Source organism: Octopus sinensis, linkage group LG22 (genome assembly GCF_006345805.1).
Source record: "Octopus sinensis linkage group LG22, ASM634580v1, whole genome shotgun sequence".
Classification (NCBI taxonomy): Eukaryota; Metazoa; Mollusca; class Cephalopoda; order Octopoda; family Octopodidae; genus Octopus; species Octopus sinensis.
The window spans coordinates 20882003-20905100 of record NC_043018.1 but is presented as its reverse complement, the minus strand read 5'-3'; the positions used below and the strand labels follow the sequence as shown (position 1 = coordinate 20905100).

The 23098-nt window shown below is 37.9% G+C and overlaps 1 protein-coding gene across 1 annotated transcript in view; it reads left to right on the top strand.

The window, feature by feature from the left end:
* The window catches only part of LOC115223210 (gamma-aminobutyric acid type B receptor subunit 1-like), a 48908-nt gene that overhangs the window by 14508 nt on the left and 11302 nt on the right, over positions 1 to 23098 (top strand). The window contains exons 4-13 of the mRNA XM_029793683.2: positions 4713 to 4814; positions 6523 to 6588; positions 7912 to 8103; positions 9209 to 9348; positions 11416 to 11521; positions 12595 to 12658; positions 13908 to 13985; positions 17058 to 17208; positions 19497 to 19629; positions 21805 to 21912. Coding sequence (XP_029649543.1) covers positions 4713 to 4814; positions 6523 to 6588; positions 7912 to 8103; positions 9209 to 9348; positions 11416 to 11521; positions 12595 to 12658; positions 13908 to 13985; positions 17058 to 17208; positions 19497 to 19629; positions 21805 to 21912 — 1140 coding nt within the window. The remainder of the gene's footprint in view (positions 1 to 4712; positions 4815 to 6522; positions 6589 to 7911; positions 8104 to 9208; positions 9349 to 11415; positions 11522 to 12594; positions 12659 to 13907; positions 13986 to 17057; positions 17209 to 19496; positions 19630 to 21804; positions 21913 to 23098) is intronic.

Here is a 23098-nt window from a genome sequence, read left to right as displayed (position 1 = left end):
CATTATGTTTCATAGAATAATCTGAACACTAAAGGGTTAAGCTAAACTGCCAAGTAACGAATTGCTCTGCAATTTTGGGATTTATAAATTTGTTACTGGGCAGTTTAGCTTAAAGGTAAAGCACTTGGCACGTAATCACAGGGATGTGAGTTCGAGTCTCATGGCTGGCTGGTAATGATTTTAGTCTGCAATACATGGATAGTTTTTCCTGTTCATGCTATTATATTAGCATTATCATGCATTTGAGAATATATTATTTCTGCATCTTTCAATACATCTCAACGCTTCTAAAGCAAATTTTGTTTGTTTACTTTCATTGTAAGTTGAGTTTTAAAAAAAAATTTCATGTTCTCTCAAAGTTTGTAAATTCTTATGTAAGTAACATAATAAACTTTGTATAAAGTGGTAACAATAAACTTAGAACGATTAATCTGGTATAATGGTAGACCATCTGTCATGTTTACAGAAAATGTGTAGCCAAAAGATTTTTTTAACCCTTTAGTGTTCAGATTATTCAATCAAATATAATGCTTATTGATTCCCATTGATTTGAATTAATCATGCATTATCTCATATCCTCAAGATCTTGATGGTGTAATTACTTAATGTAGAATAACATTGTAGGGTAGGTGTGAGAGCCTGGATCTGGTCAGTTTGAACATAAAACAGATTAACTATTTTGGCCGGATATGGCCGGTTTAAATACTAAAGGGTTAAACCAATATTTTCAAGCAATTCTTCATAGCTTTATCTGCTTTGAGCACCACCATTAGAAAAAAAAACTTAATTTTGATATGAGTATTATAATATTTTTCCACTCTATCATATGTGAGGTGAGGATCATGGTGGGTTTTTTTTTGCCATCATGCTGGTGCTATGTAAAAGGCACCGGTGCTGGTGCCACATAAAAGCACCAAGTACACTCTGTAAAGTCGTTGGCATTAGGAAGGCCATCCAGCTGTAGAATCCTGGCTAAAGCTGACAATTGATGCAGCTCTCTGTCTTGCCAGCTTTTGTTAAACTGTCCAACCCATGCCAACATGGAAAACAGTTGTTAAATGATAATGATGATGATGATGATGATGATGTTCCATTGGCATATCATTTGGTACCTTCTGTTTCAGCTAATTTCTGTTTTCTCAGTCTTCTGTTTTCACCTCATTACACAGTGAAACTCTGTATGATGTAAATGGGGAAATCAGAAAAAAATTTTTTCTTTTTTAATTTATAAAATACGTCCGTTGCCAGCCTCGCCTGGCCCCCGTGCCGGTGACACGTAAAAGCACCATCCGTTCGTGGCCGTTTGCCAGCCCTGTCTGGCACCTGTGCGGGTGGCACGTAAAAAGCACCCACTACACTCATGGAGTGGTTGGCGTTAGGAAGGGCATCCAGCTGTAGAAACACTGCTAGATCTGACTGGGCCTGACAAAGCCTTCCAGCTTCACAGACCCCAGTTGAACCGTCCAACCCATGCCAGCATGGAAAGCGGACGCTAAATGATGATGATGATAAAAACCCACCAATATTCTAGTGCACACAATCACATATCTAAGCAAGGGACAGCTCCCAAAGTCTCATAGATAAGAAATAATGAGATAACTCACTGAAGGGGTTGGTGTTTCTTGCAAACATATCACTACGACCCTCTGGGAGGTTGTGTGGTTGCTAACATGTTACCATATTTGACACTATATAAGATGAATTCTTTTTCAGCAAATATGTCTCGAAAAATAACCTTGAGTTAGTGTGGTGGAGTGGGGTGGTGGTGTTGTCATACCATTCATATTTTCTGTTGTTTGTTGTTGAGAATAATAAACCTCCTCACTTCACCTCATTACTCAACCTGACGACTTAAGATAGAGTGAGAAGGGGGAAAATGATACAGATAGGCGCAGGAGTGGCTGTGTGGTAAGTAGCTTGCTTACCAACCACATGGTTCTGGGTTCAGTCCTACTGCATGGCATCTTGGGCAAGTGTCTTCTGCTATAGCCCCGAGCCGACCAATGCCTTGTGAGTGGATTTGGTAGACGGAAACTGAAAGAAGCCCGTCGTATATATGTATATATATATATGCATGTGTGTGAATATATTTGTGTGTCTGTATTTGTCCCCCTAGCATTGCATGACAACCGATGCTGGTGTGTTGACATCCCTGTCACTTAGCGGTTCAGCAAAAAGAGACCGATAGAATAAGTACTGGGCTTACAAAGAATAAGTCCCGGGGTCGAGTTGCTCGACTAAAGGCGGTGCTCCAGCATGGCCGCAGTCAAATGACTGAAACGAGTAAAAGAGTAAAGAGTAAAGAGTATACAAACAGCATAATACAGGAATCCACATACACACATTTAGTTTGAAGGTGTCCCTGTTGACATGATTGTTATTGACAAGAATTGAGCTTCTGAAAAGTGAGTGTCTGTTTGCAGGTTATATAATGAGAATAAGTCTCCATTCAATCTGGTTCTATGGGAAATTGCGTTGGCGATCACTGATGTGTGAAACAAAGTCTAAATGAAGGAGGAAGTAGTTATTTTCACCTGTTTCAATCACTTCTGGGATATAAATAGCAATAAGAACAGTAACTGCTTAAGCAGTAGGACAGTGACTAGGGTGGGTTAGTGTGGTGACCTTCCTTGTATTGAGAATACTTGCTCAGGTATTTTCATAAGTCAGGACTGTGTGACAAAGGGAGGCTTTGTGAGTTGTTTGATTTACAATTTATGCTGAAAGGGATTGTTTTTTGAATAAACAGGTTAAATGTGAGCGGCTTTGGTATTTAACAAAGATTCGCGAAAATAAAGTTTTTTTTAAAAATTCAGACATCAACCATGAAATAATATGTGTGTGTGTATGTATGTGTGTGTGTGTGTGTGTGTGTGTGTGTGTGTGTGTGTGTATGCATATATGTATATACATATATACAGATATGTATATATATGAACATATATATGTATGTATGTATGTTTGTGTGTATGTGTATATATATATTGGTAAAAACGGTAAGATAACAAAAGAAAGAAAGAGACCTCAATATTATGCAAATAGAGGAAATTTATCTGTAAAATAATATGTGACAATTATTCAATAGCCAAGATAAAAATTTGAGTTTCGGATGCCGAAGTGGAAATCCACAACACCATCTCTTCGGTTTTATATATATATATATATATATATATATATAATATATATATATATATATATATATACATATACATATACATATACATACATACATATATATATAGGTACAGGCATGGCTGTGTGATAAGAAGCTTGCTTCTCAACAACATGGTCCCAGGTTCAGTCTCACTGCATGGCATCCTGTGAGTGGATTTAGTAGACAGAAACTAAGAAGTATACATCTATATCTGTTTATCTATCCATCTGTCTATCACACACACACATATACGATGGGCTTCTTTCAGACTCCATCTACCAAATCCACTCACAAGGCTTTGGTCGGCCCGAGGCTATAGTAAAAGACACTTACCCAAGGTGCCATGCAGTGGGACTGAACATGGAACCATGTGGTTGGGAAGCAAGCCACTTACCACACAGCCACTCCTGCACTTACATAATTACAAACAGAAAACCTAATTTATATATATATATTATATATATATATATTATATATATATATATATACATATACATACATACATATATATATAGGTACAGGCATGGCTGTGTGATAAGAAGCTTGCTTCTCAACAACATGGTCCCAGGTTCAGTCTCACTGCATGGCATCCTGTGAGTGGATTTAGTAGACAGAAACTAAGAAGTATACATCTATATCTGTTTATCTATCCATCTGTCTATCACACACACACATATACGATGGGCTTCTTTCAGACTCCATCTACCAAATCCACTCACAAGGCTTTGGTCGGCCCGAGGCTATAGTAAAAGACACTTACCCAGGTGCCATGCAGTGGGACTGAACATGGAACCATGTGGTTGGGAAGCAAGCCACTTACCACACAGCCACTCCTGCACTTACATAATTACAAACAGAAAACCTAATTTATATATATATATATATATATATATATAAAAGAAACTTGCTTACCAGCCACATGGTTCCAGGTTCAGTCCCACTGTGTGGCACCTTGGGCAAGTGTTTTCTACTATAATCTTAGGCAGACCAAAGCTTTGTCAGTGGATTTGGTAGACAGAAACTGAAAGAAGCCCATCATATGTATATGTGTGTATGTGTTTGTCTTTGTGTCTGTCTTTGTCCTCCCATCACTGCTCGACAACTGGTGTCAGTGTATTTAGGTACCTGTAAATGTAGCAGTTTGGTAAAAGTGACCGATAAAATAAGTCCCAGGCTTAAGAAATAAGTCCTGGGGTGGATTTGTTCGACTAAAACTCTTCAAGGTGGTGCTCCAGCATGGCTGTAGTCAATTGATAGAATGATGAAACTGTTAACTATTAATATCCTTCATTAAGGATATTCCTTAATTCTTCCTCTCTGAAGATGGAACATGGAAATCTTTGCTTAATGATCTATGCATTTTATGCACAGCTGTTGTAGAAACGGCTGTAGGAGACTTTATGCCTTATTTCTTAATCCCTTGTTTACTCTAACTACTCTGCAATTATGCTTATATTATAAATTACATGCTTTAAAGTGATACCACATGTTTCGCTTGTTCATTCTTTATATATATATACACATAAACTGTAAACATTGTCAATATTTGTCATTTCAGACAATCGACGATTTAGAGAGAAAAGTCAAGGAAGCCAATATCGACATTGCTGTACGTCAAAGTTTTTTGACTGATCCAACGAACGCCGTTAAAAATTTAAAGGTAATGATGGTGATGATGACGACAATGATGATGATTTTTTTAATATCAAAGTTAACTATTGATAGCTTAATATGGGAGCACAAGGCAATTAACATTTCATACATGAGTCTGAGAGTGCAATGGAAATATTGCCTTATGAGGGATGAGTGTTCAAAGAATGTTCAGATTGATGGTGAAGTGAACACAAGGATAGCAAAAGCCTTATCTCTGCCTTTGGATGTTTCCATCCCAATGTTTTGGGTAAGACCTGGCTTGACTATGAAAACGAAACTCTATATATACAAAGCTGTTGTAGTTACTAGATTAATTTATGGATGAGAAACCTGGACAGGTTACTAGAGGCATGCAAAAAAAACTTAGCCCAAAATTCACAAGAGCAGATGGCCAGGTAAAATTCCTAATTTTCCTCCTATGCTTGGGAGAGCTAATATGTCAAATATGTATGCTCTGCTAAGTAAGTTGCAGCTGCAATAGAGTGGACGTGTAATGTGTATGCCTGACTCCAGACTCCTAAACAGATTTTCTTTGGTGTATTAGTAGTTAGGCCTTGGTCATGTGGCGGATTAAAGAGAAGATACAAAGTCACTCTGAAGATTACCTTGTTAATGTGTAACTTAGAACAATCTGCTTGGGAACTTCTTGCTCAACATTGTTTGCTGTGGAATAGTGCTGGCTGCTATGGGCAACAGCCTGTTTTCCACAAATAACCTCGTTAAGTACTTGTACCTTGGTGAGAAACTTTCCCAGAGAAGAAACTCACAGGATGGTCACAACCGAGAGGGGTTGAGACTAGACATGAAGTGTGATATGAAATGTGACTAAAAAGTAGCAACTATTTCAAACATAAAACAACGAATGTTAAACCATTGCTGAAAGTTTTGATTGTGGCAAGCTCTGGTGCCGTCATTTGTGAAGTCACCATCAGTAGTAACACCACAGCATCATCCAAATGTTATGTCTGTTACCAGAATCACCGCTTGTCCTTAGACAAGTTATTTAACTCTTTATGTCTCTGTTATTCATATTGGGTTAAAAAAGATATCTTTTCTATTTCACTGTTAAGAAGGTGTTATTTATAAATGTCTGTCTATAAAAGACATTTGCTTTAATCCATTTGTTACAAGGTTTCTATTGAAATGTACTTTCTTTGTTAGCATTGATTTTGAAAATAAGGAAGAATTTGGTAAAATAACTTTGTCTTGATGAAGCTAGTGTTTTAAACATAAATTAACGTGAAATTTTGATGGGGAGCTTTGATTTAGATCACTTCAACCTTTTACTTATCATACTTCTGTTTGTTTCAATTAATTTTAAGTAATTGATAACACTTAAAAGTAAGTGCTTCTTTTCCATTTACCAAAGTATATACATACATACATACATGCATACACACACACACACACACACATATATATATACACATTATCACTATGAACTCCGTGTGGGCAGTCATCTAAAAGTGTTTGTTCGTCATGATGCTGACATAAGTTCCTTGTCTTTCCTGATGAGAAGACGGCATAATGCACCCTTTATTCCTTCGGAATTAAGAATATGCAGTCTTCGAAACATATGTCGAGAATAAAGGAATTTTGTTAAATCGTCGTTCGACTCCATTCTTTCATTTATCTATATACACATATATATATATACAACCACTCCTTCATCTATGTATATATAGTTCTAGTTATTCCATTTTTCTCTATTACAGAGGCAGGATGCTCGTATCATCGTTGGAGTTTTTTATGAAGATATGGCCAGAAGAGTCTTCTGTCAAGTATGTAAAGATTATGTATAATTTAAACTAATAATTTAGTACATCTCTTGCAATAGAAGCTGTGCAAAGACAATAAAATAATAATAATAAGTGCTCTATATAGTTGACGTTGCATGCCCCTTGGACCCACAAGTTTTGCAAAAATTACATGGGTGGTTTTTATGACATTGCTTTTCTCATTATTATTATTATTTTTACTAGCAGAGTTACCCGGTCTTTGCCCGAGTTACATACAATTGAAGAATTAGACTTTTCTGTTATATTTTCTGCAATGAACTGGAATACCTATGTTTTGAATTTCATCAAAATTGCAGATGAGGGTTATTTCCCTCTTTACACTCCCAAACAAAATTGTAATCGTGCCACATGTATCCCATACTACTGATTTTTATGCGCATATTCCAAAATTCCAGTCTTATAGAACCTGTTAAAAGGATTTTGCTCCTGAAAAATGGAGGTCATGGAGCTCTAAAATGTGAGAGTTAATGTGAGAGTTGGGGGTGGGCATCTTAATGTCAACCAGAGAAGTTGAATTGTTGAGAATCTTTTTAACTTGGGTCTTATATCTATTGTTTGAATTTTTTTGAAATAGGAAATATATGTTCACTGGGTTTGTAAAAGAGAGCAAAACTACAGGAAACCAAAAGACGAATGATCACAATAAGCAGTCAACTACCCTACCCTAGTTGTTACCACTTCCAATGTAGGATTCCTCACCATCCAGGTGACAAGCACAGCCGTAAGATGCATTACAAGTCTATAGCAGTTGGAAGGGTGTGACCCAACTGAAATAAACATTAACAACTGTGTGACATGAGGGCTTAGGAGTAATGAAAGTTGTTATTATTATTATTATTATTATTACTATTATTATTATTATTATTATATTATTATTATTATTATTATCATTATTATTAAGAAGGGAGCAAGCTGGCATAGACGTTAGCACGCTGGACAAAAGGCTTAGTGGTATTTCATCTCTCTATATGTTCTGAGTTCAAATTCTGCAATGGTCAGCTTTGCCTTCCATCCTTTTGGGGTCAATAAAATAACTACCAGTGGATCACTGGGGGTTGATGTATGTACTTCTCCAGCCCTTTCACATAATTGTATTTGATTTTGTAAATGAACAACCTGGTGTGTTTATTTGAATGTCCCATCAAGTTTTGGGTGGAGGCAGTTGTATGAAAGAAGGGTTTGGTGCAGCAGAGCAGGTTGTTGTTGCTGTTGTTGTTGTCGAGGGGCTACATGGCTGCTCACATTTAGAGGAGAGAAATTCATAGAATTTTTTTTCTTTTTATTGCCCTTTTTTTTTTTTTACAGGCTTACAAAGAGAAACTGTATGGCAAGAAGTATGTTTGGTTCATCATTGGTTGGTATCCAGACAACTGGTACATGGCCGAAGACAAATCTATCAACTGCACGGTCGATCAACTGAAGGAAGCTCTTGAAGGCCATTTTACAACAGAAGCCATGATCTTGAACCAACAACCTACAAAGACTTTGGCAAATATGGTAGAATTATGTTCTCTTTTATTTAAAATATTGAAAAAATGTGCAGACTTGGCAGTGTGGTTGAGAAGTTTGCTTTCTAACCATGTGAATATGAGTTCAGTTCCTATGTGTGACATTTTTGGCAAGTGTGTCTTTGACTTTAGTTCTCAGCATTATTTACATTATTTACATTTGACGGATATTTGTCCCTCATCTTGTTTGTTGTTAACACAATGTTTCGGCTAATATACTCTCCACCCTTCATCAGGTGTCTTGGGGAAAATTTTGAACCTGAGTTCTCATTCCTAAGGTATTTTTCGATGTTATTATTATTATTATTATTATTATTATTATTATTATTATTATTATATTATTATTATTATTATTATTATGCCTGGAATCAAACTCAGAATCTTGGGGTTAGTAGCTTGTGCTCTTAACCACTGTTTAGTTCTCAGGTTGAAAAATCCTTGTAAGTGGATTTGGTGGTCAGAAACTGAAAGAAGACTATTGTGTATATATATTAGCAACAGAGGCAGTGCTAATACCAAGAGGTATTAATGTGGATGGTCAGTTAGAATAGACTATACTGTAGTAGATATTATGAGAGAAACTCTCGTACTGACTTTTGGTGCAAAATGCTCTTTTTTTTAAATCACTAATGGATTTTTTTTTTTTATGTAATAAGAATACTCATTCTTGTCTAATAAAATCAAAGATTGTCTCAGCAGAGACTCATTTAACCCTTTAACATTTAAACCGGCCAAATCTGGCCAAAAGTATTCTGCCTGTTTTATGTTCAAACTGGCCAGATCTGGTCTCTCAGACCAACCCTACAATATCATTTTAAAAATTAACAGCTACCTCATCAAAATTTCATAGCTACAAGATAATGCATGATTAATTCAAGACAATGTGGATGAAAAAAGCATTAATTTTGGTAGAATAATGCGAACACTAAAGGGTTAAAGTACAACAACCATTTATGATTGTAAACAAAATGCTTCAATGTAAGAATTACAAGACAACCTTTATGAAAGGTCGTTTTGATCCTTATAAAATAACGAATCTTTCAGAATAACTGTATTATTTTAAATTTCTTTATCTTTCTCATTTTACATTTCAGACATCGCAAAGATATAAAGAACGTCTTGACTCCAAGCTAAATGTCTCTGACACAAGCCAAGTCACCGGATACCCAGAATCTCCTCTTGCATATGATGCATTGTGGGCTGTGGCATTAGCGCTAAACAAAACAGCAGCAAGGTAAATGCTTTTGAGTTTCATTACAGAATAATTATTTGTGAAAGTATAAAATATATTCTATGTAATGTAAAAGGAACCAGCATGGTTGTTATACTCTTTTACTCGTTTCAGTCATTTGACTGCGACCATGCTGGAGCACCACCTTTTTTAGTCGAGGAAATCGACCCTAGGACTTATTCTTTGTAAGCCTAGTACTTATTCTATCGGTCTCTTTTGCCGAACCGCTAAGTTATGGGGATGCAAACACACCACCATCGATTGTCAAGCGATGTTGGGGGGACAAACATTGACACACAAACATATACACAAACATACATGTATATATATATACACATATATACGACGGGCTTCTTTCAGTTTCTGTCTACCAAATACATTCACAAAGTTTTGGTTGGCCCGAGGCTATAGTAGAAGACACTTGCCCAAGGTGCCACGCAGTGGGACTGAACCCCGAACCATGTGGTTGGGAAGCAAGCTTCTTACCACACAGCTACACCTGCACTTTTATTTAAAAATCTTTAACTTGTTCCAGCTTTAAAGCTGTGGTCATACTGAAAAACACCATTGTTGTAGGTAATGAGTGTATATGCCATATTTCATGAGCTTTTTTTGCTCCTTCTCTAGCACCTATCTAACCCATTTGTGCATGTATGTGTGTGTGTGTGTGTGAATGCGCGTGTTGGTAACACAAAAAAAAATCACCCGGTACACTCTGTGAAGTGGTTGGCATCAAGAAGAGCATCCAGCTGTAGAAACCATGCCAAAGCAGACACTGGGACATGATACAGTCCTGAAAACCCTTTTCACACAGGGTAATATATATATATATTTCTTTACTGCCCACAAGGGGCTAAACACAGAGGGGACAAACAAGGACAGACAAAAGGATTAAGTCGATTACATTGACCCCAGTGCGAAATTGGTACTTTATTTATCGACCCCGAAAGGATGAAAGGCAAAGTCTAGCTCGCCGGAATTTAAACTCAGAACGTAGCCGTAGACGAAATACCTATTTCTTTACTACCCACAATGGGCTAAACACAGAGGGGACAAACAAGGACAGACAAAATGACTAAGTTGATTACATTGACCCCAGTGCGAAACTGGTACTTTATTTATCGACCCCGAAAGGATGAAAGGCAAAGTCGACCTCGGTGGAATTTGAACTCAGAACGTAACGACAGACGAAATACTGCTAAGCATTTCGCCCGGCGTGCTAACGTTTCTGCCAGTTTGCCACCTATAAACAGGGTAATATATAGGCCCAGGCATGGATGTGTGGTGAAGAAGTTTGTTTCGGAACCTTGTGATTTAGGGTTCTGTGAATATGGAAAAGTGGATGTTAAAACAATGGTGATGATGATAATATATGTGTGTGTGTCAAGGCGGCGAGCTGGCAGACTCGTTAGCACGCCGGGCGAAATGCGTAGCGGTATTTCGTCTGCCACTGCGTTCTGAGTTCAAATTCCGCCGAGGTCCACTTTGCCTTTCATCCTTTCGGGGTCGATAAATTAAGGACCAGTTACGCACTGGGGTCGATATAATTGACTTAATCCGTTTGTCTGTCCTTGTTTGTCCCCCCTGTGTTTAGCCCCTTGTGGGTAGTAAAGAAATAGGTATTTCGTCTGCCGTTACGTTCTGAGTTCAAATTCCGCTGAGGTCGACTTTGCCTTTCATCCTTTTGGGGTCGATAAATTAAGGACCAGTTATGCACTGGGGTCAATATAATCAACTTAATCTGTTTGTCTGTCCTTGTTTGTCCTCTCTGTGTTTAGCCCCTTGTGGGTAATAAAGAAATAGGTATTTCGTCTGCCGTTATGTTCTGAGTTCGAATTCCGCCGAGGTCGACTTTGCCTTTCATCCTTTTGGGGTCGATAAATTAAGGACCAGTTATGCACTGGGGTCAATATAATCAACTTAATCTGTTTGTCTGTCCTTGTTTGTCCTCTCTGTGTTTAGCCCCTGATGGGTAATAAAGAAATATATACGTGTGTGTGTGTGTGTACTAATGTGTATGAACATTGACAGAAATGGAGATTAACTTTGTTTCTTCTTTTTGTCTTACAGATTAGCATTAAAAAATCTCACATTGGACGAATTCGATTACAATAAAAAGCATATTACAGATGAAATTTATTCAGCAATGGATTCAACAAGTTTTCTAGGAGTGTCGGTAAGTTAGTTTCCTTCAGATTTGTTTGAATTACACTCATAGTACACCCCTTTAATACCACCCCACTTGAGACCATCCCTCTTTATATGAGACAAACTTCCTGTTTTCAAGGGATCTGAATTAAAACCTCCCATCAAAATTTCCTGTTGATTTATGTCCAAAACTTCAGTTTAATAACGACAAAATTATTTTTATTGAAACAGTGTCAGTGTATTTCAACAGATATATGGTAACAAAAGGGTTAAAGTCACCCCAGTTAAAACCTTCCGTGAAAATTTTGTGCAATTTTGTCAGCTAATTAATAACAACAAAGTTATTTTAATAAATTCTTCAAATTTTCGTAACTAGTTGAAACAAAATCAGAGTTTTCAGAATAAATATGGTAACAAAAGGGTTAAACTCTTTTACTCTTTTACTTGTTTCAGTCACTTGACTGCGGCCATGCTGGAGCACCGTCTTTTAGTCGAGCAAATCGACCCCAGGACTTATTCTTTGTTAGCCTAGTACTTATTCTGTCGGCCTCTTTTTGCCGAACTACTAAGTTACGGGGATGCAAACTCACCAGCATCGCTTGTCAAGCAATGGTGGCGGGGACAAACACAGACACACAGACACACACACACATACATACATACATACATACATACATACATACATACATACATACATAATATATATATATATATATATATATATATATATATATAAATATATAATATATATATATATATACACACACACACACACATATATATATACATATATACGACGAGCTTCTTTCAGTTTCCGTCTACCAAATCCTCAGTCAAACCATCCAACTCATGCTAGCATGGAAAGCGAATGTTAAATGATGATGATGATGATGATGATGATGATAATGAGTGCATGTGTTTAATTGGGGCGGCAGGCACGATCATTCTGAAATACAACAATATCTGTTTCAGCACACGATTTCACATCAAGGAATCTTGCAAAACGAATTAAAATATTTGAAATCCTGAAAAGTGGTTGAACTGAGATATTGCTTTCGCTAATTCTTGATTTTATCAAAGTTTTTTTTTTTCATTTTTTAGGGAAATGTAGCTTTCTCTTCGGAAGGTGACCGAATTGCTTTGACACAAATCGAACAAATGATAAGTAAGCATTCAATTCTGTGTATGTTTATTGCGGAATCTTTGTCTTTTACTTGTTTCACTCGTTAGAGTGTGGCCATGCTGGGGCACTGCCTTGAAAAATTTTAATTAAACGACTTGACCCCAGTAGTTTTTTTTTTTCCAGCCTGGTACTTATTCAATTGATCTCTTATGTGAAACTGCTAAGTTACAAGGACATTAACACACACACACACATGCACGCACGCACACACACACACACACACACACACACACACACACACACACACACTCACACACACACGCAAACACACACACACCGGTTGTCAAGCAGTGGTGGTGGTGGAGGATAAACAAAAACAAACAACAAACGAACACACACACACACACAACACACACACACACACACACACATACACGATGGGCTTCTTTCAGTTTCCGTCTACTAAATTCACTCACAAGGCTTTGGTTGGCCCAAGGCTATAGTAGAAGGCATTTACCCAAGGTGCTATGCAGTGGGACTGAACCTGGAACCATGTGGTTGGGAAGCAAGCTTCTTACCACACAACCACTCCTGCACCTATCTCTCTTTTTTTTATTAACTTCTTTGTTTTTGTTTACACCAAAGTGAACTCTGTGTGTGTGTGTGTGTGTGTGTGTGTGTGTGTGTGTGTGTGTGTGGTTACATAGAAGATGTATACAGACGAATGTATTCTTCAAGACCAAATCTACAATGAAAGCCTTTCACATTCTAGTGTACAGGAACATGTTAGAAATAAATGTACACGTCTATATTCTGATGAGCACTGCTTTGCATGTTTATACTATATAAATGTTTGTGAGTGTGTGTGTGTGTGTGTGTGTGTATTATAGATTGGTGGACGTTTGTGTTGACCATCATTCAAGACAGAGCAAATCTATTGTGTGGGGAAACAGACTATTTCACTATTTGGTTGTAGAAAATACCTCAATAAATATTTATAGAAGTGTTTACATGAGTTGGCCATTTCTGATCTTTTACTCAAAATTGTAAAAGGCTGTAATAGGGTGTAATTTTTTTGTCTGAAAAACAAAGATCACATCTTCTGAAGCCATAAATATAGTGGGTGGGGGGACACATGTGTTGCATATTGTAATTCTCTCTCATTTTTCTTTTTTTTCTTCTGATGTTTTCTTTCTTTCATTCTCTCCCCCTTTTCTTTCTCCCCAGTCCCCTCTTCATTCCAAGTAATAATTACAGTGATATTAATGTAAATCTCATCTTTTAATTCTAGATGGAACTTACCATTTAATGGGATATTATGATTCTGTTACTGATAACCTCACCTGGTTAGATAAAGAACAATGGCTAGGTAAGTTACATAAAAATTTACTAAACTATGTTATCCTCATCATCTTTGTTGCTGCTAATGTTGCCACAGTCACTCTTGCTTTGACTGACCAATCAGAATCTGTTTGAGATATGACAGACAAAATCTGAGATAAAGACAAAGAGGGAGGATTATTGTAAAGAGAGACAATGACTGAGATGATAGATAAATTTTTAAGCTGACCAAAAATTCAGTTTAAATGAAGAACTTGTAAATTCAAAAATTTTTGAGGTTCTTTTAAAATTTGAATTTTCAACTGTTAGCATATAACAAATCTTCATCGAGATCCGATTCCAATGCTGAATACTCAAGAAGCAAATTAAGGGCAGATTTTCAATCCTGGGATCATCCTGATTCCAAAAAGGTATGATATGTCTATGCAGACCAAAGAGAGAGAGAGAGAGAGAGAGAGAGAGAGAGAGAGAGAGAGAGAGAGAGAGAGAGAGAGAGAGAGAGAGAGAGAGAGAGAGAGAGAGAGAGAGAGAGAGAGAGAGAGTCATGTTTAAATATTTTCTATATGTTTATATCTATGTGTATAGGGGTGTAGTTAGTAATTCCCATGTCGTTAAATTGCTGGGTTTGTGTGTTTGAAGACGTGTGGAGTAAGAATATCCTTTACTTGAAAAAAAGGTAGGCATTAAGCAAGAGTAGAACCAGCCAGCTGTGGAAACAATATCTCAGTTGTATATTCACCTATCCCATATAACACAAGGTGTTATATAGGATAGGTGTTATAGGACTATGTTATAGTCTTGTCACCTGTATTGTAAATCAGGTAGTTCACAAAGGAGTCACACCCAATGACTTGTATAGCAGCACTATGACAAAGGTAAAGGCAATGCTTTAGATAGAAATAACTACAGGGGTATCAAATTGTTGGATCAGGTGATGAAGGTCACAGAGCGGGTCATAGCCCAACTAATTAGGGAGTGAATTAGGATAGAAAAAGATGCAGTTTGGTTTTGTGCCAAACAGAAGCACCACTGATGCTTTATTTCTGGTAAGGCAGCTGCAGGAGAAATACTTTGGCAAAGATAAACCTCTGTACTTGGCTTTTGTTGACTTGGAGAAAGCCTTTGACAGGGTCCCCTGATCCTTTATCTGGTGGGCAATGCGGAAACTGGGGATGAGTGGTTAGTAATAGCTGTACAGGCCCATTACAGGGATGCTGTCAGCAAGATGAGGGAGTCGGCAACGAGTATAGTGAAGAATTCCAGGTAGAATTAGGGGTTCGCCAAGGATCAGTCCTCAGCCTCCTCTTATTCATTATAGTCCTCCAGGCAATAACAGAGGAATTCAAGACAGGCTGTCCCTGGGAGCTCCTCTATGCTGATGACCTTGCTCTCATAGCTGAATTACTACCAGAACTAGAGAAGACATTTCAGGTGTGGAAGCAAGGTCTAGTATTGAAGGGCCTTAGAGTCAATGTAGCAAAAACCAAAGTCTTAGTAAGTAGGAAGGTGGGCTAATCACAAACTTCTTCAGGTACATGGCCCTGCTCAATCTGTAGAAAAGGTGTTGGTAGAAACTTCATAAGGTGTGCCAAGTGTAAGCTGTGGACACATAAGAGGTGCAGCAATATCAAAGGAAGGTTAACTGGAATGATAGTTAACTGGAATGATAGTTAACTGGAATGATAGTGCAGCAATATCAAAGGAAGGTTAACTGGAATAGCAGATGCACAGGGGCAATAAACTGAAGATGTTCAGAAAACAGATTCCATCACATGCCAGAGGGAGAAACTAGAAGTAGTTGATGGCTTTCGCTACCTAGGTGATCAAGTCTGTTGTGGCGGTGGATGCTCTGAGAGTGTTGCCACAAGAATAAGTATAGCCTGGGCAAAGTTCAGAAAGCTTCTACCTCTTCTTGATAGTGGGGGGACACTCAAACATACACACACTCATATATACATATATATATATATATATATATATATACATATATATGTGTATATATATATGTGTGTGTGTGTGTATATATATATGTGTATATATATATGTGTGTATATATGACAGGCTTCTTTCAGTTTCCGTCTACCAAATCTACTCTCAAGGTTTTCGTCGGTCTGAGGCTACAGTAGAAGATACTTGCCCAAGGTGCCACACAGTAGGACTGAACCCAGAACCATGTGGTTGGCTAGCAAGCTACTTACCACATAGCCACACCTTTGCCTATATAATTATTTTTTCTATTCACCAAGCTGTCTCGCTTGCTGCTACTATTTCCTTAAACACTCACATATTTAGGATCGTCTCAAGTACAAGACAAAAGTCGAAACTAAACAACATTCAATAATACCTTTTAATAATAAATGGAAATAATAATGATGATGTGGGGTGGAGAGTTGCTGAAGAGGTCACAGGTGTGTGTGATGAAAGATTTGAGACAAAGGACATTAAAATAATAATAATAAGAAAGCTGTAGTGAAGAACGAATATATAGTGTGTGTGGTTAACTGGCAAAGAGAAAGAAAATGACCATCTTGAAATATAAGAATAACTGTTTCAACACATGATTTCACATCAGAACCCTTGTAAAAACAACTACATAAATCTTTATATATAAAAGTGAGGTTGTGTGCTGTCTGTCTCCTACGATTTAGATTCCTAACTACTCCCACATTTTGCGGTGCAGTTTAACCAAAACCGGGTATCTTATAGTCGTGATTCATATCGAGCCCTTCTGGGTATTAGCGCGCGTCTACGATGAGTCTACGATCTAAAAAAAAATTTACCATCAATTTTTCCCATTTTTAATGCATTTTTGGCATATATAAGGGAAGTAACTCTCTAAAAATTTATTATTAAATCTCAGAACGTAAAAAGCTACAGCAACCCCCCCACTTTGTGGTTAGCCATATTGAGATGGCTATTATACTCTACACCTCTAAAAATGCTTATATAGTTATTTCCCTTACAAACCCGAGCAACGCCGGACGATACTGCTAGTGGAATATATAAACAGAAATGTTCCATTATTGTTCAATACATATTAAAACTATACATATAATATGTTTCCTTATATATTCTTTCTATTTTTAAATATTTTTTTCAGGAGGGAAGCCACCACCGGATCATACAAGATTTGTTCGATTTCTCAGAGTTGTTCCTCAGGGTTTGTTCTTTAGTATGTCTGTACTTGCATTCTTTGGCATTTTGGCTGGCATAGTTTGTATGTCTTTCAATATCATGCACAAACACAGAAGGTTAGTAATCAATAGCAAACACTGGCTATTGATCTATTTTTGCTTGTTACTTTTTGATATTTGTCTATTTTTATACATTAGAAAAATACGTAACTTTTTCAGCATGTATGATTTTTTTCTCCAAATAGAAAAAAAACCCAACAAAATCTACTGTATTTGATGGCATAAAAGGCACTCAAGTATATTGAACATTTCTGCATAAGGTGGCAAGCTGCACAATTGTTAACATGCTGGGCAAAATGCTTTGCGGTACTTCATCCATTCTTAAGTTCTGAATTCAGATTCCATCACTGTGGACTTTGCCTTTCATCCTTTTGGAGTCGATAAAACAAGTGCCTATTTCTTTACTACTCACAAGGGGCTAAACACAGAGGGGACAAACAAGGACAGACAAATGGATTAAGTCAATTAAAATGACCCCAGTGCGTAACTGGTACTTAATTTATCGACCCCGAAAGGATGAAAGGCAAAGTCGACCTTAGCGGAATTTGAACTCAGAACGTAATCTCAGACGAAATACGGCTACGCATTTCGCCTGGCGTGCTAACGTTTCTGCCAGATCGCCGCCGATAAAACAAGTACCAGTTGAGTACTGGGGTTGATGTAATAAAGTAGCCCCCTCCCACCAAAATTTCAGGCCTTGTACCTTGTAGTAGAAAGAATGATTTACTCCTGCATCAAGGCAGCAAGTTAGCAGAATGTTTCGCAGGTTGAACAAAATGCTTAGCAGCATTTCATCAGTTTTTATGTTCCTGAGTTCAAATTCTGCCAAGATCGACTTTGCCTTACGATGTCATCAAAGTCAATGATGATGTCAACGACAAAGCCATTTTCACGATGTGCCGGTGGCATGTAAAAAGCACCAATCCGATTATGGCCGTTGCCAGTCTCGCCTGGCACCTGTGTCGGTGGCACGTAAAAAGCACCCACTACACTCTCGACTTTGCCTTTCGATGTCATCAAAGTCGATGATGATGACAACGACAAAGCCATTTTCACAACGTGCTGGTGGCACGTAAAAAGCACCAATCCGATCGTGGCCGTCGCCAGCCTCGCCTGGCACCTGTGTCGGTGGCATGTAAAAAGCACCCACTACACTCACGGAGTGGTTGGCGTTAGGAAGGGCATCCAGCTGTAGAAACACTGCCAGATCACACTGGAGCCTGGTGCAGCCTTCATGGCTTACCAGATCCCCGGTCGAACCGTCCAACCCATGCTAGCATGGAGATCGGACGTTAAACGATGATGATGATGATGATGATGATGATGATGATGATGATTATTATTATTAAGTGTAATTGCCAATTACAAGAAAGTATGACTGAGCAGTTTGTATCGTGTTTTTGCTGAACTGTTTTAGGTGTGTTCGTGGTTGCTTGGCTTTTTTGTTCTTCACTCAGCAGGACACTGAGAATGTAACAGCTGGAGTGGAAGTACACCAGCAATCACCTGGCCCTCGTTTTCGGTTGAGCTGAGTAGTCACGAACAACCTGAACCTGAAGCGAGTCGGTCATCTTGCTCATAATCACAAACACACTTCCCAATCTGGGAGTTGAACCCACAACCCTATGGTTGTGAGTCCAAAGCCATAAACACCAGGCCGTTTGTCTTGTTATAAAGCGGCGAGCTGGCAGAAACGTTAGCATGGCGGGCGAAATGCTAAGTGGTATTTCGTCTGCCACTGCGTTCTGAGTTCAAATTCCGCCAAGGTCGACTTTGCCTTTCATCCTTTCGGGGTCGATAAATTAAGTACCAGTTACGCACTGGGGTTGATGTAATCAACTTAATCCGTTTGTCTGTCCTTGTTTGTCCCCTCTGTGTTTAGCCCCTTGAGGGTAATAAAGAAATATATTATCGAAGTCAAGTCAATCATCATCATCAGCCTCAGCATTATCAGCAGCAGCAGCAGCACCACCTCCACCACCACCACCATTTACTGTCCATTTCCCATGCTGGTATGGGTCAGATGGTGTCAATAAGAGCTGGCGAGCAAGGGACTGCATCTAGCTCCAATTTCTGCTTTGCCATGATTTCTACAGCTGGGATGCTCTTCCTTATTCCAACCACTTTACAGAATGTATTGAGTGCTTTTTTATGTAGCACCGGCCTCATTGAGGTCACCAAGTAGTTAAAAAAAATTATCTTGAAGCAGAAATAACATTTGTTTTTGTATATTTTTTTTCTTTTCACATTTCCTTGTTTCTCTTCAAAATTTCAGGTTAATCACCGATTCCCATGCTGGAGTCAATAATCTGGACACTTTTTTTTGATTCTCTTTGAAATTACAGGTTAATTATCTATTCCCATGCCGGAGTCAATAATGTGATGGTAGTTGGGTGCCAGATGTGTTTATTTTGTATATTCCTTATTGGAATGGATGGTCAATTTATATCAGAAGATATATATCCAGTGGTCTGTCAGGTAAAAACTTTAGTTTCAATTATTTCTTTAATTCTAATAATCTTTTCTCCTTCTGGCACAAAATCTGAAATTTTGTGGGAGAGAGTTTAACCCTTTCGTTACCAACCCGGCTGAAACCAGCTCTGGCTCTGTTGTACAAATGTCTCGTTTTCATACGTTTTGAATTAAAATCTTCCATCAAACCTTAGTCACAATTTATGTTCCTAACACTAGCTGAATGATTACTAAGTTATTTTACTAAATTCTTTGTTATACTTAAAGTAATTGAAAGAAACACAGAGCATCTCAAAATAAATACAGTAACGAAAGGGTTAATTTGTGAAGGATTGTTAAAAGAAAACATGCCTTTCAACTGACATGAGCTTACCATCTAATTATAGCATCTCCTGGAAAGAATTCTGAAAGCTCAGTAAATATAATAATCTGATAATTGAAACTGCGAAAAAGTGACGTCTTAAAGACCTGTATTGCACCAGTGATAGTGCACTTGGAATGATATAAAAAAAAGGGAGGAAATGTATTTGAACCAGATTCCTGGAAAGCCATTTCTGCAAGAGATACAGAAATTGGCACTACTGAGAAGGGCATTATCAATCTAAATATGGGCAAAAATAATGGGCCTGTACAGCTATTATTAACCACTCATCCCCAGTTTCCGCATTGCCCACCAGATAAGGGATCGGGCGACCCTGTGAAAGGCTTTCTCCAAGTCAACAAAAGCCAAGTACAGAGGTTTATTTTTGCCAAAGTATTTCTCCTGTCTTTGAGGTGAGTAGTCACCCAATTGTGTTGTTATCGATATTTGCCCCAGACATCAGGGTGACACTTGGCACAAGATGCAGAATTCAGAGGAAGCTGCACACAATATTGTGCACCATCTTCAGGTGCGCATAACTCATTATAAAAAGGGGTATAAGAGGGGACAGTAAGCAGCAATAGATCAAGCAGAGAGTAATGCTAATGAAAATAGACACATAATACACAGACGATGGCACATTTACCACACAGCCACTCCTGCAGATCCTTAATATTCTTCTGTCATTTAATACTTTATCTACCAAACCCATATTGTGCCATATCTTCTTTTGCATCAGTTATCTAATTTTGTTATAAATTATGCAGTGTTTTGACCTTGTACATATTCTGGTTCATTATATAAACCACCGCATTGATTTATCACAGGTATCACCGGTGACTGGCGCCTGCGGTACAGAACAAATATTATCTCTTTTACTCTTTTACTTGTTTCAGTCATTTGACTGTGGCCATGCTGGAGCACCGCCTTTAGTCGAGCAAATCAACTCCAGGACTTATTCTTTGTAAGCCTAGTACCTATTCTATCGGTCTCTTTTGCTGAACCGCTAAGTTACGGGGATGTAAACACACCAGCATCGGTTGTCAAGCGATGGTGGGAGACAAACACAGACACACAAACATATACACACACATACATCATACATACACACACACATATATATATATATATATATATATATATATATATATATATATACATATATATGACAGGCTTCTTTCAGTTTCTGTCTACCAAATCCACTCACAAGGCTTTGGTTGGCCCAAGGCTATAGTAGAAGACACTTGCCCAAGGTGCTACACAGTGGGACTGAACCTGGAACCATGTGGTTCATAAGCAAGCTACTTACCATACAGCCACACACAAGTGATACATGTAATATACAAAGTATTAATCCTTTATCATTTAAACAGGCTGTATTTGGCCCAAATTTTCCATTTGTTTAATGTTCAAATTGACTAGATCCAACCTCTCATGCTTAACCTACAATGTTTTTTTTAAAATTTATATTCACATCATTGAAATCTGGAAACTATGAGATATTGCATGATTAATTCAAAACAATGTGAATAAGTAAGCATTGTGTTTAACAAAATGATCTGAATGCCAGAAGGTTAGACCAGCCATGTCTGGCCCAAATACTCTCCTTGTTTTATGTTCAGATCCGGCTTCTCACACCTACCCTACAATGTCAATCTAAAAATATATAATCTCATCGTTGAAATCTCAAAGCTAAAAGCTAATACATGACTAATTCAAAACTATGCGAATAAATAAGCATTACGTTTAATGCTAAAAGTTTAAGATGTCGGTCCTTGCATAAATCTAATACTGAGGCTTTTTGATACAATTTCTTTTAGATTCGGGCTTGGTTACTGACTATTGGTTTCACCCTTGGCTATGGCTCAATGTTTTCCAAGATCTGGACTGTACACCGTTTGGCCACAACACGGAAAAAAGAAAGAAAGGTAATAACTACACCAAAAATGTAATTTTCTCATCTCTCTCATTTCAGTAACTCAGTGGTCATAGATCTTCTATAGGTGTAGTGCCAGTCTGTTAGTCTTTTTTATTAGCTCCACCTTAGCGAAGGCGGAGGTATTGTTTTCAGTCGTATTTGTTTCTTTTTTCTCTCCCCTCTTTTAACCTTTTTCCCAACATGTTCTAGTGCACTTCACCACCACTGTATGCAGTAACACTCAGAGAGCGCAAACTTCCACCAAGGCAACACCAACGTCCTCTCAACGATTGGCTGGAGATGATTTTTAAAATGTGAATATCTGAAATAAACTCGACTGCTTTCACAAACGAGAATACTAAAACTGAACCTGATCGCTCTCAAAAATTAAGTAAAAAACACAGGAAAAATAATCCAGAATCCTTGTGCGGTACCGGATTGATTCCAAAATCTAATCAGTTCTTTCACAACAATTGTTTTTTTTCGAAATTCCGAGTATAAGTTAGGTTCGTTGTTGCTTTATAAACTTAGCAACTGTGTCATTACCTGTCCACTCTTTTAATTTTTTCTGATGACTTGTTGTTGTGCATCCAAGCACTGTATACAGAAGTGCATTATTGTTACAGCCACCGTAACGAATGCAGAGGTATTGCTTTCATTCAGAGTATTTCGTCCGCCACTGCGTTCAGAGTTCAAATTCCGCCGAGGTCGACTTTGCCTTTCATCCTTTCAGGGTCGATAAATTAAGTACCAGTTACGCACTGGGGTCGATGTAATCGACTTAATACCTATGTCTGTCCTTGTTTGTCCCCTCTATGTTTAGCCCCTTGTGGGTAGTAAAGAAATAGGTATTGCTTTCATTTGTGTTTGTTTGTCCATAGACAAGATTTCTCAAGAACCACTGGATGGATTCAAATGAAACCTTCAGGCATGTTTGGCCTCGCAACTGGCATGAACTAATTAGATTTTGGAATCAATCCGGTACCGCACAAGGATTCTGGATTATTTTTCCTGTGTTTTTTACTTAATTTTTGAGAGCAGTCGGGTTCATTTTTGGTATACTTGTTTGTGAGAGCAGTCGGGTTCATTTTTGGTATACTTGTTTGTGAGAGCAGTCGGGTTCATTTTTGGTATACTTGTTTGTGAGAGCAGTCGGGTTCATTTTTGGTATACTTGTTTGTGAGAGCAGTCGGGTT